At 50.0% G+C, this 17859-nt stretch overlaps 1 protein-coding gene across 3 annotated transcripts in view; it reads left to right on the top strand.

Annotated features, from left to right (window-relative positions):
- NECTIN1 (nectin cell adhesion molecule 1) overlaps positions 1-13800 on the top strand; it is a 64871-nt gene extending 51071 nt beyond the window's left edge. For all 3 annotated transcript variants that reach the window (XM_016139407.2, XM_016139406.2, XM_036220931.1), the window contains 2 exons: positions 1475-1626; positions 9594-13800. In XM_016139407.2, the coding sequence (XP_015994893.1) occupies positions 1475-1626; positions 9594-10141 (700 nt within the window). In that variant the 3' untranslated portion in view covers positions 10142-13800. The remainder of the gene's footprint in view (positions 1-1474; positions 1627-9593) is intronic.
- The last annotated feature ends 4059 nt before the right edge of the window (positions 13801-17859 follow it).

The raw sequence follows: 17859 nt of genomic DNA, 5'->3' as shown, positions 1-17859 counted from the left end.
GGGGCTGGCTGGTCACCTTACAAGGCTACCCACCCCACCTCCAGGAGCCTTAGGTAGGGAGGAAATTAGAATTGAGGCTCAGGTTTCTCAGTGAACCATTAGAGACACACTCTCAGCATGCACATGCATCGCGCGTGTGCGCACGCGCACACACACACGCATACACCCTTGTTTGACAGCATCAGGGTCACTGGGACAAACCATTCCACCAAAGGGGGCGTCCCTTGTGATCTACCTCCCTTCTTCTCCCTAATAATTTTGTCATTTTCCTTTGTTGATTCAGTCTGAGTCACTGCCACCACAGCCCCCAGTGTTTATTTTTATCAAGGTGTCCCCAGGAAAGCTGGCTTTCTGGAGAATTCCAGATCTTTCTTTGTTCCTATTCCTTCTCTTCAGTACCCCCAGATTCTCAGGGAGGAAGCAGCCATCAGCCTAGAATGCCTGTGTTCATGGAGTGCTTATCTCATATGCGATCATCACATTCTTGGCTTCCTGGTCTCCAAGCCTGGCTCTTGAAGGGTCCTGTTCCCCTTCAGCCAGCACTGATGGCTTGAACCGGAGTTCTTTGCAAAGAAGGGTGGATTGAACAGAGAGAGAGAGAGAGAGGGGTATAGGGGAAGCCAAGAAGAAGGTTGACACAAGTAGCTGGAAGACAGCTGTGCAGATTGTATCTACACTCCTTTATCCAGGAAGTAGAAAGCACTGGATACCCTAACTATTACCTTCTACCTCTTAGAACAAAAAGTGCTTCTGAAGATGTGACTAGGCAAGGCCTGCATGCCAATTTCAGCTCTGGACCAAAGATTTACTAGGTCCCACAGCATAATAGCTTTGTGACATTGGGGATCAGGAGGAAGAAAGAAGGTCCCCTATGTTCTGGAAACTTCCAAGATGCTCCCAACATGAAAAAGGCCTGTGACATGTCCAGTAAGAACATAAGATGGTGAAATGGACATAATTCCTAAGCATGGGTCACATTTCATTACTTGGGTAGCTTTTTAAAATACAGACTCCCAGGCTATGGCCTTAGTGGTCCAGCTTCAGTAGATCTGGGATTAAAACCCAGACATCCATATTGTTAATCAACTACCCAGGAAACCAAGGACCAACAACCAGGAGCCATGAGTATTAGAACGAGCACTGTGCCAGGAGTCCAAAAATCTGGCTAAACCTCTAGCTCTGCCGCTTACTAGCTGTGTTTCCTTGGACTTGAAACTCAGGTTTCTTATCTGTTAAATGGGACCTGTAGCTGTCTACACTTTGGTGCTATGATGATTAAATGTGAACTGCTGAATACTATAAAACTGTCAAGTACAAGAGATTATTGTTGTTGTTGTTTTTATTCTTTCCAAGACAGACCCTACCTATGAACTCAGCTGAAGGGCTGGTAGGCTTAAAGCCAAGTGGGTGACATTGGGCAACCTCCTGGGGCTAGAGAGTCATAATCCTGTGCCATGTCTCCCAATCCCTGCAGGCTGAATGGCTCTCTCCCCAAGGGTGTAGAAGCCCAGAACAGAACCCTCTTCTTCAGGGGACCTATCAACTATAGCCTGGCAGGGACCTACATCTGCGAGGCTACCAACCCCATTGGTACCCGCTCGGGCCAGGTGGAAGTCAATATCACAGGTAGGAAGCTGCACCCCTTCCCTTCCTCTTCGCACCCACTGCTTCCTCCATTTCCTACATCCCCCACCTTTGGGTTGTTTCACTGCACGAAGCTCGTGTCTCCTCTTCCTACTTCTCATTCTCCCTTGAACTCTGGCCATTGGTCCAGCTTTGCCTTTCTCTTTCCTCTGTTTAAGGCTATGTGTGAGACAGTCAGGGTGACCGCCAATCAGGAGAAGGAAGTAAGTACTGTTTAAAGCAATGCTGTTGGTGGTGGGGGTATTGTTAGAGCCTGCACATGGGTCTGCCAGCAGAAGTCACCATGTGTTGCTGGCTTGGTGGGGATGGGTTTGCAGGTGGAGCTCATCTCCTCCAAGCTCTGCTCCTGCAGTTCAGGAAACCCACTTCGGTGCGGTTGCCTCAGCAGGGATGCTGGAAGGAAAGCAAAGATATAGTACAAAGCCATGGCGATTGGTGTGCCCTTCCTCTGAATTGCTGTTTTCCCTGCATTTTTCTCTCCATCAATGCAGATGAGGAGATTCAGTCACCTGAGCTTCCAGGGCATAGGGGAGACATAGGCTAGAATGTTCTGGGGGAGACTTCACATGGGACATGAAAAGAGCATGGGCTTCAGTGTCAGGCAGGTGAGGCTCTAGACAAGCCCTCATCTTAAAATGAGGATAATATAAGGTGCCGTGAAGGGTTAATTATCAGACTTATACATAATGTAGGCCAAGTACTTAGCATAGACCTGTCTGCCAATAAATAGCCTATGTGCTATGATTATCTTGACCTCTGTTGTGATCACTATTAATGGAAAGGTCAAAACGAGCCAACATTGGGGTAAATTGCCACCATAGGCTTGCAACTAGAAAAGGGACTGTCTTTAACATTGTACTTAAGCTAGGCTCAGGGTGAGATAGTGACAGAAAGAGCCTCCTAGAATGGAAAATAGCATCATGCTGCTGCTGAGATGGGCAGAGACTGACATCAGAGGGTACATTTCCTACTCAGGAAGTAACCTCAGAAAGTTGGGCCAGGTTTAGGGATAGGAAGTTGGGCAGGGGTTACTGTGCTCCAGGTGCAGGACTTGGGCAAACCCTGAGGCTTCATGAGCTCTGAGCAGGATGACTTATCAGGAAGTCACACGAGGTCTAGGAGCAGGGAGGAAGACAAGGGGATACTTCCCAGGCCCTGGCTACAGAGAAGAGAGGAAAGGAAGGGAGACTGGCTGTGGAGGTGACTATCTCCTTGGGGATGATTACAGCAGTGGTGCCCTCCAAGCGGTCAGTAGTCAGGACTAGGCAGCTTTGCACATAGGTAGCCCGGGGCCAACCAAGGCACACAGCATGCCTTCCTGTGCTCCCTGGAATTACAGAGTGGGACATGAGTGGTAACCAAAGACACACACACATGGGCCTTAAATAAGGGTCCTCTGTTGTTGGCAGGCAGGAGCCATGGAAACATGGACACTCACTGAATCATTGATGGCCCCAGGAGCTGTTTAGCTGGCCATCCCAAGGGAAGGTCTTTCAGCCCCCTCAGGATTCAGCCAGGAGGCCTGAGCCTTTTCATAACTGTTTGTTCTTGTGCTCATGGGCAATTTCCAAGCAGCAGCCAACCCCACCAGGCTTCACCCCGTATTGGCTAGTTCTTGTCACATTCTCTAGGGGCTTACTCTGAGGGGCACAGCCATGCCCTGTGCTCCAAACTTCACTGGTATGGAGGGAATAATGAGTGAGACAGTTAAGTGGAAATTTAATTTTTCATTCTGGCTATCCATTCAGGTAATAGCACTGCCCCGGGCTCATGTAGAGGGAAATGAAGGGCAATTGGGGCAGGGGCAGAAGGAGTGCAGCAGGGAGTGTGCCAGAGACACATGTGTCCTGGACCACTGCACCACTGACACAGGCACACTTTGGCACAGACTTCTCCAGATCCCAGATCCTGGAGGAGGTGGTATTTAAGTTGTTTCTGCGAGGATGGGTAAGTGGGCAATGATGGAGAGTGGGAGGAAAATGGAAGTAGCAGAATGTTCTCTCTGGTGGCCAAGGGGAGACTCTGAAAGGTTCTCAGCAGAGAAGCAGTGTAGCAAGGTGGGTTAATTTAGACCAAGTATTCGGGAGGCTTTGTGAATGGCACTGGGGAACCAGTTAGGGGCTGTATAGTAAGGGGTTCCCTAGTGGAAAACGAGAGGCTTGGGCTGTGGCCAGGGGGATGAGAGAGCAGTAGAGACAAACGCACCAAGTTTCCACAGGGTCCTGGGGCCCTCCTGATGAGGAGCAATTTCATGGGATTTGCCAAGTAGTCGTAAAACAAACCAGTAGAGGTAATGCCAGGGGTGAGTAGGAGTACCCAGGTTGCAGCTTTGACCAAACTAAAGAGGCTAAGTTAGATAGCAGCTGTCCCTGGGTGGGGGTGTCAGGAGGGGTGTGTCCAGGCCATTTCCAAAGCTGGACAGGAAGGCTTTCCTGTCCAGGAAAAGGGTATAGGATGTCTATCCCAATTTCTATTTCCAGTGACATCCCTGGCTCACCTATTGGGGGTGATCACTTGGGAGTGAAGATAACAGTGTTTGCACTTTAGGCTGGGAGTTCTTCAGACCAAGGGTTGGTGGGGCTTCAAGGTCCATCTAGAGGGAGTGGAGGGCTTGTGAATGTGTATGCCTGGGCATGAGCGTGGGTGTGTTTCTCTGAGTGTGTAAATGTATACCAGCAGGATAGCGGGCAACTGTCTGCATGCTGAATGTGCAAATGGGAGACCATGGCTTTCCTGTGGGCAGATGTGCCTTTCACAAATGGCAGTGTGCTGGAGAGTCAATGAAAAGGCAGCTGCGCCCTCACCCTGGGAGGATTCAGTTCTCCTCAGCTCTATGAGGCCCTGTCCAATAGTCTGACAGATGCACAGCTACTGCAACTGCTGGAGGAGGAGAAGGGCTTCCCAGAGTTTGACCTCAGGCCTTCCCATTCTCCCTGCAGCTTACTGCAGTGCACGCTGGGAGGTGTAGTTCTCACAGCTTCCTAGTTTAATCTGATGCGCCTGCCTGTGTTGGTTTTAGAAGCTAGCCCAAATATTCTTTTTGACCCCAAGTCTCCTCCAGATTCTAGATTCAGATTATAAACCCTAACTCTTCACTCTACCTCAAATCTATCCAAAGCCCCTGCACCAGCCAACCTACGTGTCAGGAAACCAGGACCCCAAAGGAATGCAGAGTCCCCACTGCCCCAGATGGGAGGCTGAAACCCTTCAGGAATGGGGGCCCGAGCTGCTCCCTTTGTAAGAGGATGTAAGGGATGCAGGCTGGACCCCTGCCAGGACACCACCACTCAGCTCCTCCCAGCTGCAGCTCTTAAGGCTCTGCTTCTGACACAAAGACAAGAGCTACTGGCTGAATGTGACAGCTGGAGGGATGGAGGGGGAGGGGCATGTGTGCTCCAATCTACCCTAAACAGCCCTCTGCTTACGAATTAATTAGGTCCCTGTATCTACTCCTTTATTCTGCACCCTCACTTGGCATCTTCACTCTGAAGTCTGCAATGCCGGAGGGTCATCTTAGCCATTCTTCTACTTCTACACAAGCCTGGCCCTAAAGTGGCCAACAATCTCTGATCCTAAAAATTCCCCACGGTAGAATAAACTTCCTAGGACTAGAAAAAAAAGGTTAAACAGAAAGGCCTAGAAGGGAAAGAGACCCAATATCATCCATTCCCAAGCGACCATTCCACTCCTCCTGTCCCTTGCTCCAATGAAATGAGATCCCCAATGCATGCATTTATTTGAATGTCTCCTGAATATTTGCTCTGCTTAGAGCAAGGCTCACCTCTAAAACATAACCTTGGCTTAGTAGAATTCATTCAACTAATTTTTGAACTCTGGCCATGTGCCAGGCAGTCTAGGTACTTGGGGATACATCAGTGAGCCAAAGGCTCTGGAGCTTATGTTTTAGCACAGGAGGCCAAACAATAAGAAATACATAAAATATGTTTTTAAAATTACATGGTCATTTTGAAGGTGACGTGGAGAAAAGAAGCGGAGGAGGGTAGAGTCTCAAGTGCTGTGGGTGGGGGTTTGTGAGCTGCTATTTTAAATAGGGTAGTCAGGGGAGGCCTCAGTGAGAAGGGAACATTTGTGCCAAGCCTTGGAGGACGTGAAGGAGTGACCATAGGGCACCCAGAGGAAGAGCCTTTTTTCCAGGGTTGCAGAGCAGCACTGCAAAGGTCCTGAGAGTGACTGGAATGGAAAAGTATAAGAGAGGAGCATTTAAGCTCCCCAGATTTACCACAATCTCAGGCTATTGTGTTGAAATAGTCAATAGAGGAAAAGAATGGAATCAGGGAAGCCAGTTAGGTGGCTATTGCAATAATCCAGGTGAGAGATAGTGACTTGGATCAGGGTGGTGGAGATGGAGATGGTGAGAAGTGGTCAGGTTCTAGATCTACTTGGAAGTTGAATGTACAGACTAGTTTGGAAAACCAGCCTGTCTCATGAAACAGGTAATACTTAAACTCCACCATACTGTCATTAGTGACGTCCAAGAAATTCAATCTAGTTGAATGAAATGTAAGAAAGCTTTATTTTTCATTGGGTTTCTGCTACCACACAAAGCATAAAAGTACATGCAATAGAACTTACACTATATATTATTATAACACACTAAATTGAGTCAATCCAAATCATCACAAGGCTGCCATTCCTTCAACCCATGTCATCATTTCTGCAGAAAAGAACTTTAGCCACATGAACACTGGCAGAAGGACCAGATCCAATCATGGCTAATTTGCATTTTTTTACAGGATATTTTATCATAGGCTCTACTGTAATATGTCAGTATATGATTAATGGAATAGAATTAACTATTATTTATACCAGAATGAAAGATACAGACCATCAGTATGTAAAAATTCTACAGAAATTTGTGAGCTGGAGAAGAGAAGGCTGCACAAAGAAGGGACTGAAGAACTGAAATAGGCAGAAGTTCATCCGGTTAGGATGAACATGAGCAAAGGACTGCAATAAAGAATCAACTTGGACAGCAAGGACAATACGTTAGCCAAACCTAAGATCAATTTGCATGATGGAAGCTTTGAAGGCCAGACTGGTATGTCTAACAGGCAGTGGGGAAGCTATTGCTAGTGTTGAGAAATGGAGTGTGTAGTGTACGCAGTGAATTAAACCTGGTGACTGTGGATAGAGTGGCTAATAGGGGACAGAAACCAAATGAAGGTGGGAGATTCAGAAATCTACAAGGCATTGAATAGGAAGAGCCAACAAGATTTGATGGCAGATTTTGACCCAAGAGATGAAAAAGGAAGAGTCAAAAAAGAAAATGAGGTTCTAAGCTGGAAAAGTAGACAAAGCGTGATGGAAGTTGTGGTACTGAATGGAGAGGGTTTGGAGGGAAGATACTGAACCAGGTTAGAACAGATGGATTTGGGTTAGTGGAGAGAATTCCAGATGAAGATGTGTACTCAAATGCTAGTCCTGTGAATGGCCCTTGAGTCAGGAAGGGTAGGGTTCATGCTTCAATAGACTGGGAACACTGCATCCTGCACGTTCCTCTTAGAGGTCACAATGTTTGGGAAAAGGTGAAGGGCTCTGATGCTTTGTCTAAACCAACGTTTCCTGAAGTGTTTGACCCCAGTATTTTTGTTGACCCTCTGAGCCAATGGCTTGAGGTTCCGTGGGCCACAGTTTGGGAAATATTGTCCAAGATGCCTTTGGAGATAAACTCCCAGAGTTGGTGAGAGCTAGTTACCTGACATGGTTTGGAGAGCCAGCACAATAAAGGAAATTAATGATACTGAAACCAGGTCTGTCACTAGAAAAGAAAGCAAAGAGTAAGGGCTGAAGGTCTAAGAATGGAGCCTTCAGCCAAGTGGCTAGAGCAGAGAGAGATGGCCTAGCAGTACAGCCAGACAGAACACTCAGAGAAGAAAGCCAAGGATCAAGGAATTGTTGTACTGGAAGTAAGAGAAGCCTTTTCTAACTCCATGCCACAGTGCTCTCCTTCCCCTGTACTCCTGAGGCACTTCTCTGCTAATGCCCTTGATTTCTGCATGGTGCTCTGTCGCTAAGAATGTTACTTGGTTCCCCAGCTATGCTGTGAGTTTCTTGTATCCTGTTACTAGCAAAGTAGATGCTCGTACATGTTTGCTGAGTGGGTGGGTGAATGGATGGAGCAGGTGAAGAGAGGAGAGACCATTCTAATATGGGTGAGAACTGAAGAGGTAGCACACAAATCACAAGTACAGAAGAGTATGGCTGCCTCGGGTAATTCTTATAGAGGCAGCTCCCACCTCATGAGAAGTAGGCAGTAAACAGATAGAACCTGGTAAATCAGGAAAATCTGGAGATGCCAAAGAAACTGTTCTGAAAGTAGGCAGTGAGGACAAATATTCCATAAATATTTATTGAGCAGCCACTCGGGGACCTGCGCTAAGGACACAGTGGTAACAAGTGAGGAGCTGAGTCTTCAGTGGTTGAGCTTCTCTCTGCCAACTCCTGCATGTGGAGAGGCCAGGAACAGGAGCATCTGGGTGGTCCCAGCTCAGCCATGTGACTGGAAAAATTGCCTCCCTTTCTTTGGCCCCAGTGTTTTCATTAGCCCTTCCATCCTTATGTGCTGGAAGGTCTTTCCTCTTCTCTAAAATCACTGCCATGCTTCTGCATTCTGCAGACAGCACCACACACACACATAGACAGGCCCCACCTCTGGGAGAAGAGAATGTCTCAGGAGGAGCAAGATTCCCATGGAGTGAATGAGGCTGAATCAGGGAGTGAGCTGACAGAAACCAAGTCACAGAGGCTGGAACATATACTCAAATTGACCCTTTACCTTGGCCTGAAGAGAGGAGAGGTAAGAGGAGGGAGGTCAGCCTCTAGGCTTGCCCTGTACCTGCCCACCAGCTGCTCCTGACCAAGGCCATCTGTGGTCTCCAGTGCCACCCTGTGGTGGTGCTGGGAACCACCTCCTTCAGCCTCACCTTGGCCCTGCCTTGGCCTCTGGCAGGCCCCTCCCCCTCCCCCACCCCATAAGGAAAGAAGAGGGGCAGCATTGCCCAGAGCAATGCTTCCTTTCTCTTCTTTTCACCTTTCCTGCCTTCTTGTTTCCACTTTGTCCTCAATGGGAACGTATTTGTACAGACACACTCATCACAGGAGCACAGGCGTATAGCACAGGCATATAGGCTCACACGACAAGGCATATGTGCCTGCACATGTGCCCTCTGTGTGTACTCACCATCTTTACTCCATACTCCCATACTCTTGTGCCCCTTTTCTGCATGGCAATGCTGAGCATCTTATGTTCGTGTCTTAGGCTGGCAGCACCCTTGGCCCCCACCTTGCCCTGCAGGGTCAGACTACATCCAAGAACCACAGCCCTGGTTTCTGGCCTCACTGGGTCAGCACCTGGGAACCCATCCTCTTCCCTGTACCCTACGAGCAGAAGAAATCAAACGGGCACCCAGTGACCAGCAAGTGTCAGGCAGAGAGGCAACTTTTGCACAGGCTTGACATGCAGGAGAGCCAGCATTACATCATTGGCTGGTGGTCTTGGGCAAGTTATTTAACCTCTCTGAGCCACAACTCCCTGTGTGTTAAATGGAAATTAATAGCACACATACTTTACAGGATGTAATAACAGTGACTGCATCTAGTGGACACTAAGTCAAGGACACTAAGGGTGGCTAGCACCTGTGCTTCTTAGCACTTCTATTCGGAGGGAGTGGGGCTGCCACCACATCTAAGGAGAAAGTCAGTGTGGAGATTCTGGGCTGCATGATTGTCTCTGCCTCTGCGCTCTCACTCCACCTACCAACACTGCCGCAAGTTCGATTCCTGGAGGGGTGGGGTACTGAAGGTCCCTGGAATTAGAGCTGTCCTTGGGCCTTGGTGCCACTTACTAGCCTTTCCCTCCCCTGCCTCCCTCACTTCCTGTCACTGACCAGACACTGACACTGTCCCCTCCATCTCTTTTCTTCACCCAGAGTTTCCCTACACCCCATCTCCTCCTGACCACGGGCGGCGCACCGGGCCAGTACCCACGGCCATCATTGGGGGCGTGGCAGGGAGTGTCTTGCTGGTGCTGATCGTGGTTGGCGGGATTGTGGTGGCCCTGCGCCGGCGACGTCACACCTTTAAGGGCGACTACAGCACCAAGAAGCACGTGTACGGCAACGGCTACAGCAAGGCGGGAATCCCCCAACACCACCCACCCATGACCCAGAACCTGCAGTACCCTGATGACTCAGACGATGAGAAGAAGGCTGGCCCACTAGGAGGAAGCAGCTATGAGGAGGAAGAAGAGGAGGAGGGTCGTGGAGGGGCTGAGCGCAAGGTGGGCGGCCCCCACCCCAAATATGATGAGGATGCCAAGCGGCCCTATTTCACAGTGGATGAAGCAGAAGCCTGTCAGGACAGCTACGGGGACCGGACTCTGGGCTACCAGTATGACCCTGAGCAGCTGGACTTGGCTGAGAACATGGTTTCTCAGAACGACGGGTCTTTCATTTCCAAGAAGGAATGGTATGTGTAGTTCCCTCTCCAGAGCCTCTGTCTGCTTCCTTTCTCCCCAGCCCCCACCTGCACGCCCCCTGCCCATCCCGGACTGCGCCAACCTCCAGGAGCTCACAGAGACTCACCCAGCTGCCCAAAGCCAGCCTCATGCTCCCAGGGAGCCTGGGAGGCCAGGGCAGATGCGACTTGACTTTGTTTTGATTTCCTCCCTGTCCCCAGTCCTACCCATGGTGTCGTGTTCACTGTGGCTTTGGTGTTGCTGTACCTCTCCTCCCCAGCCACAGCTCCCTGCTCTCTGTGCAGGGAGCCCTGTCCTTGTCTTGTGTACCTGGGCATCCCTCCAGGGTTTGGGGAGCCAGCCCTCCCCTACCCCCCAACACTGGAATTTGTTTGTATTCTCTCCATTGGGGATGGGATGCTGAAGGGCCTCCATGAGAGAAAGCCCCACCCCACCCCCAGATGCTGCTCCTCTTCCCAGGAAGAGGGAACCTAACACCCCCTACATGAGCTGACACAGCCGGGAGTTTGGACCCTGGCCTAGACAGCAGTCGTACCCAAGAAGTAGGGGGTGGGTTGTGGCTTCTCCAAAGCACCCAGGGTTATCTAGTTTGTTAACTGAATCAAGTTGAGGTCCCACCTGGGGCCTTAGGCAATGTGTTTTCCTGGTTGAGTTGTTTTTACATTTTCTCTCATCATTGGCCTGCAGAGTGAAGCTGGCCCAGCTCTGGCATGGCCCTCCTCTTTACCCCTGTCTGCTCTCCACAGAGTGGGACTCCAGGTGGACTCTGGCCCACACTTCTCACACACCTCGACCAACACAGACACATACCCACATGCACACAGACATACTGATCATATGTGCCCCTGCATGCTCCCTGGGGTCACATGTCTTACCCAGGCTGGACAGTCCCGAGGCCTGCCCCATCATGCTCCACTCTTCCCTTTCCATCTGACAGTGGGGCAGCCTTCAGAAGCTTCCAGGAGAGCTGAGACCAGGCTCCCAAGGATCTCAGGCTGACCCTAAACTACTTCTTACAACATAGAAGTATCTCATATTTCTCCTTTTCCATCAAGTACTGAATTCTTTTGGGGAGTCAGAGCTGAGATCCCAGAACAGATATGCCTCCAGGAGTTAGAGGTGTAGTAGTAAAAGCTCTGCAAATACAGTCACAGACTCTGAAGGGTGCAGGTGGCACCTCGCCCACAAAGGCCAGAAGTGCAAGGGGCGTGGGGGAGCCAGGGCTCCTGAGTCAGCCTATCCTGCTTGCCACTCTCCATTCCCTGCTCAGCTCTCCCTGGTCTCCATTCTGGATGAGGGGGACCTTGAGAAGCTTTCCCTATGAGGTACGGATCCCCCCTTGAATAGGGCTTTTGTTTCCTCTGAGTCACCCACGGCTCAGTCTTCCCATCTTTACAATGGAGGAAGGCCCCTCCCAGCCCTCTCAGTTACCCCAGCTCGAAGTGCCTCAGTTCCTCCATCTGCCTACCAGCCCCCTCCCAGCACTATAGATGGGAAAGACCCTGGGATGGGAGAGGCAGCTTCCTGCCCATTAGGCTTTCTAGTTAACTCAGCCCAAGGTGTCAGGGGCTCTACAGGATGGCAAGCGTGGAGGGGGATGGGCAGACCACTCTGTGCCCTATGGGCACTACCCTATCCCACCAGAGTCTTCTCAAGGGAGTTCTCTGCCTTCTGCCCTATTCCTGCCCTCCCTGGTGCTGCTATGGGACCCCCAGCCAGCTCCATCTCTGCCCTGGCAACCCTGAACCCACCAGCTGGGCTGCCCTCGCCTAGCCACCCCACCCTAGCCCCAGCCCAGGCCACCCAGTAGCCACGTAGCAGAAGTCCGAAGCCATGCCAGCCCTGGGGCAGCTTTCCCCTCCTGGCATTGGGGGTACTGGATAGAGGAGAGTCAGGAGAGAAAATTCTGGGGTCTTTCTAGCCGTAGGACAGAGGAGCATGGAGGAGCTGGGCTCCTTTTCCCAGCAGTATTAGTATCCCCCCAGGGCATAGAAACTTTTCCATGTTACATCACTGCCCCATCCCACCTCATGCCACTCTGACCTGTCTGCCTGGTCCTCTTGCACCCAGGCAGGAAGAAATCCGAGGGGTCTGCCTAATAGAGGCATTCTCTGTCCTCTTGAAACCACAAGACTGAAAGGACTCCTCCGTGTTTCCCTTACCCTGTATTGCCGCCTCCTAGTCCTCAGTTTATGATGTACTTAGGAGGTCTCCAGGTCCAACCAAAGCACTAAGTCCCCCTTAAGACACCTCCACACCCTCCCCCCAAGCAAAGCACAAATTGTGGTGCTCGTGCCACATGCATGGGCCCCATAGGAGCTCCTGCCTTGCCAGGAGCCCAGCAACAACATGCCCAACAGGGTAGCTGCTACTCAAGACCTAGAATGGGCATGAGGCAAGGGGAGGCACTTGGGCCTGATGAGACGGGGTTTTCTGTGCAAGTTTGTGGGGAGGTAGGCATTGCTGCTGGGCCCACAGACACAGCCAGCTGTCAAAGGGGAGATCTGGCCCAGCAGAAGGATGAAGATGTTTTGCTTCTCTTCCATGACACCAGCCTGAGCTAAGTTTCTGCCCTTGCTGGAAATGAAATAAACTTGGTATTCATTGTGCCAAGACTTCTCCTGGTGTCATCCTGCCTCTTGTTGCCCTCCTCATCCTTGCCTGCCCCCTACTCCACCTACCCTTATTTCCTTAAGCTTTTAATAGTGTTCTAATGTGTAACAGAACTGTCTGAGTCCCTTTTATCAGAAGTATCTGAAAACAACACAGAATCAGTGAACACAAGCATGCAGTGCAGCCACCTCATGCCCAGCACATGCACACACGGGGTTGGAGGGTACTCACACCTCCCACAGACCGAAGCACAGGACCCTCAGCACAAGCACAGGCATACACTCACAGACACACAGACACAGCAGAGGAATGGGCTGGTCCTGCTGAAAGCCCTTGAGGAGAAACGATTTCCCAGAGCTCAGGCCATAAGAGAGACGCACAGGAGCCCTGTCTCCTGGGCATGTGCTCCCTCTGTCAGTCCCCTCCCATGTGCCCAAGTTACTGGTGCAATAATTTTTCTGCCATCCTCTAAGCAGAGGAACCAGGGATTAGGTAGGTGTAGGCAGCTCACCTGGGACAGAGAGCTCCCAAGCCTCCAGGGAGCCAGACAGGAAGTCTGACTGCCACAGTCGCACTCTTCTAGGGAGCAGCAGGTGGGTCTCCCATACTGCACACACCCACAGGGAGGTGTGCTCAGGGCCCAGGGGGCCCAGGCTGCAAGGGTTGCTGTGGCCTGGCTGCTGCGCTGCCCACAGTAGCCCGTGCACCACTGGTGCTGCTCCTGCAACTCGTGCTAAGGAATGGAACTTTCAACTGAAAAAAATTTTTCTTGTTTTTTTGTTTTTGTTTTTGTTTTTTGTATAAATGGAAACAAAATCCAGCAGAAGCTGCCACCCTTCCCCTCTGAGTATGAGGCACAAACTTTACTTCAGTTTCTTTGTCACTGGTTTCTTTGTTGGTCCCAGGGATGGCCCAGCAGACTCTCCTGGTTCTGATCCAGGGGGTGTTTGCATCACCCTCTTTTACTTGTTAAAAAAACTGATGGGTTGACATATGTACTGAGGGAAAAAAATGTACTTTTTTATAAATAAAGTGTTTAAAACAACGCCGGTTGCGTCGTTCCACTCGTCTCATCTCCCTGGAGTGCTATGCCCTTCCTTCTCCACAGCCATGGGGTGGGAACAGGGCAAAGCTGGAGATGTGGCCAGCACTGTAGCGGAGGGAAGGGAGCCTCCACCCCATGCCCAGATTCCACGGTTCTGGGACAGTGATGCAGACCCCTGCAGGAGCCCCAACTCACCATCTTGCAAGAGCCCCAAGGGAGAATGTGAGGGTCCAGCCTGAGTCCTCACCCATGACTTACAGTTTGCCACACAAGAGGGAAGAGTGGACAGCAGCATTGAGAGGACTTAACCTCTGCAGGCACAGACAGGGAAGCCTCTGAGGATGCACATCCTGAGAGGCTGGGGGCTGACAGTGGAGACGGAGGGCCCTGTGCTGGGTGGAGTCCTCCCTCCTGAGTTGAGGCCCCTCCTGCCCCCAGAGCTGCAGAGCTTCCACTCAGAGCTTCTCCAGTTTCCCTTTCTCACCCCACTCCCCCTGTCCTCACTGTCCTGCTCCTTCCTACCAAGTCCCCTCCTGTGGTGTTTGGAGAAGAAAACCAGCATTATCACACCTGTTGTTTTAGACAGATCCCTGGCAACAGGTAAGAGATGGTGAGCTTTATCCTTTCATCTTCTATTTGGAGGATGTTGTCAGACCCCATCCCCTGCAAGCTCTCTCTGAGACCCGGCACCCCGTCTCTCCAGGGGGCTGGTTGGAGTTTTCCTGGTTATTTAGTTGACTCTCCTCTCTTCACTCCTGTACCATCTGTTTCCCATCTCCTAGGCTGGAATGCAGGACAAATCCATCCTGGGATGGGAGTGGCAGGGGTTCCAGTGACTGCTCCCTCCCAACCACTCCTAGTAACATCTCCTTTCTCTGAAATTTACACCACACACCCTTGAGAAAAGGGGGTAGAGATGCTGGAAGCCAAGGTGGCTGCCTAGCAGAAAGCCCTCCTGCCCATCCGGGACAAGGCCACATCCTCTACACCTGTGAATGGAGCAGGATGGAGAACCTGGGGCAGATGGAACCAGGAATGGAGGTGAAGCCAGCAGCTGTTGGCAGCTGTCTGGGCCCCTCACTGGAAGGCCAAACCCAGCGCCCTAGACTGTGTTTAGATGTTGATGCAAATTGGTTAAGCGGTTACTTCCTCAGTTTTCCAGCCTGTCCATTTAAGTTAATTTTTAATTTGCACAGGCAATAAATGCTAACTACATTATTAATATATTGGAAGAGAGTAGTGGACATAACATCCTAATTGGCATTTAACTAGAGCGTTCCAGCAAATTAGCTAAGACTTTCTCCAGCAGTGGAAGGAGGACAAAACAATTAGTCCCGGGCACAGCCTCTCTGGGCTGGAGAAGCTAGACCTGGCCCTGCACCCCAAGATACCAGGAGTTCAGGGCACACTTAGCTTCTAGTTGAGCTAGGCTGAGGAAGAAGTTTCTGCATGTTAGGCTCCTTCCACTCAAACCTCAACCCTTGCTCCTTGGCCCCCATCCAATCCTCAGCAGAGCAGAGGACCAAACACTGGATGGCCTGGAGATAGGACTCTCCTGAATGGCTAAGGTCTCCCTGGAGTGTGCCCACCATTGCCTTACTTTGGCTGTGGGTCCAGGACAGTTAGGCAGTCAGAGCTCCTCTGGATACCATGGAAGCCTCTCTCCCATCCTCCTTACCTTACCCACTCTGCTTGCAGATTGTTAAGGGAATGAACTTGATGGATTTAGGGGTTCATTTATTCACTTATGCATTTATTTGTTCATTTGGTCACCTTGGGCCAGGCACCGTACCATACTATGATAGTCTCACTCAGAGTCCCTGCTCTCAAAGAATTCAGATCTTCCAAGAGTCTCAAATTCCAGAACAGCCAGTGTCATGCCGGCCACCAGCTAAAGCAAAGCTATATGTAAAACGCTAAGGTAGCATGGAATGGGAATGGCTAGTCTTGTTTGGGTAGGTCTGAGAGACTTGATGGATGAGGTAACACTTCCCATGTGCCCTGAGGTATATTGAGTATTCCATGCCAACTTGAGAATTTAGCATCTTATATTTGTTGTTCTGAAAAAGATCACACTCATTCAGCACGTGGAGAACTGAAGCCTAGAGAAGAAACTAAAGTTTGGCAATCAGACCATCAGAAAGTATATGCTAAACATGCTCAAGGCAGGTCCCTGTCCTGAGAGCAGTAGGAGAGGAAGGAGTCCAGGGGATGGGGATGGCACCAGCCCAACTCCTAGGGAATACTAGATCTGACACAAGTTGCAGTTCATCCACAGAGCAGTGCAAACCCCATGGGCTAAACTGACCTTGTGGGAGCCATATTTGATGTTAAGTGGAGCTATCAGTCAGACAGGGTTGGCAGTGAAGGGAAGACTTCCCATAAAATGAGGTATGATTCTTATACCAATTCCAATGTGTGTTTTTTTGCCCGCGCAACCAAGCATTTAGCTCAATTTTGACACTACCTACCCAGAGGTAACATCAGATCCCACAGGCTAAGGGCTTAGTCCCATAAGACTGCCCCACTTCAGATGTCAGCCACAAGTACTTCTGATTGTCTGACTATAAATCAGAGATTCCCACAACCCCTTTCTTAGGTTCAATTAATTTGGTAGAGTGCTTCATAGAATTTAGGAAACTAGTTTACTCACTAGATTACCTGTTTATTATAAAAGGATATAACTCAAGAACAGTCAGATGGAAGAGATACATAGGGCAAGGTTTGTGGGAAGGGGCTTAGAGTCCATGTTCTCTCTGAGCAGGCACTCTCTCAGCACCTCCATATGTTCAACCCAGAAGCTCTATGAACTCTGCCCTTTGGGGCTTTTATAGAGGTTTCATTACATAGGCATGATAGATTAAATAATTGGCCATTGGTAAATTAACTCAATCTCCAGTCCTTCTCACATCCCTGGAGCTCAGAGGGGGGCCTGAAAGTTCCAACCTTCCAATCACATGGTTGGCTCCTCTGGCAGCCAGCCCCATCCTTAGGTGCTTTCCAAAAGTCAAGTCATAAACTCATATGCAGTTAAAAGGGATTTCTTATGACTATTATAACACCTTTATCATTCATTGCTGAGGAAATTTCCAGAGTTTTAGGAGCTCTGTGCCAGGAACCAGGACAAAAACCAGATATATACTTCCTATTGTAAATCACAATATCACGGGTGGTATCTGCAATGATTTTGAAGGATGGAAGGCAGGTAGGTTGGGGGTAAATTGGAGAAGGAAAGGCCTCTATAAAATCTGGAAGAGAGATCCTGATCCTGGAACCACCACTGTCCTGCCCCCACAGCTAGATATTTCTGGGAAGTAGTCCTAGGGTCCCACCTTGGTACTGGATTCTGTGGTCCCCAAATGCTATTTTTTCTCCAGGTTTACAGGCTTGCTTGCTGAGCCAGGCCAATTCCCACTTCTTATTACCACCAACTCCCAGAGGGGAATCTGTGAGCATTGCCCTCTTCGCTCTTTCCTCTCTGCCAACCACTCCTTCCCCAAGACACACAAACGCACGCACACACACACAGTCCATTGCCTGGGGCCACATCCACTGGTCCCACTGGTCCTGTTGTGTTCAAGCTCCTCTCGAGTTCCTCCGTAGGCAGGGCACAAGAATAGTCTCACTTGGCTCAAGAACCAGCCCCAGGGCATCATTAACATAGAGTGCAGACTCCGATGAACCAGAAAACTAAACCATGGGCACATACCAGAATCACCTGGTGGTTAAAAAATCAAACGTCTCAACCAATAGGATCAGAGCCTACAGAGTTGGGGCCCAGACAGGTGTATTTTGAACAAGGTCTCCAGAAGATTCTAATAGACAGACAGAATCAGAGACCCTGGTGTGGAGGTAGAGGTCGTCCCAGGTGTTAATCATGAGGAAGAGGCAGATCCTGAGATAGGAAACTGGGACTGTGGGGTAGTTGGGTGATTCAGTGAATTAATGCATATAAGAGCTCAGGTGCCAAATCTGCTATTTATTGTCATTATCATCAAACATCATCATCACCATCATTGTCAACTCTGAGACTTGGGACCCTGTAAGATAGTGATTGCAA

The sequence above is a fragment of the Rousettus aegyptiacus genome, unplaced genomic scaffold (genome assembly GCF_014176215.1).
Source record: "Rousettus aegyptiacus isolate mRouAeg1 unplaced genomic scaffold, mRouAeg1.p scaffold_m13_p_5, whole genome shotgun sequence".
NCBI classification, from domain to species: domain Eukaryota; kingdom Metazoa; phylum Chordata; class Mammalia; order Chiroptera; family Pteropodidae; genus Rousettus; species Rousettus aegyptiacus.
This window is presented reverse-complemented; position numbering and strand designations above follow the sequence as displayed.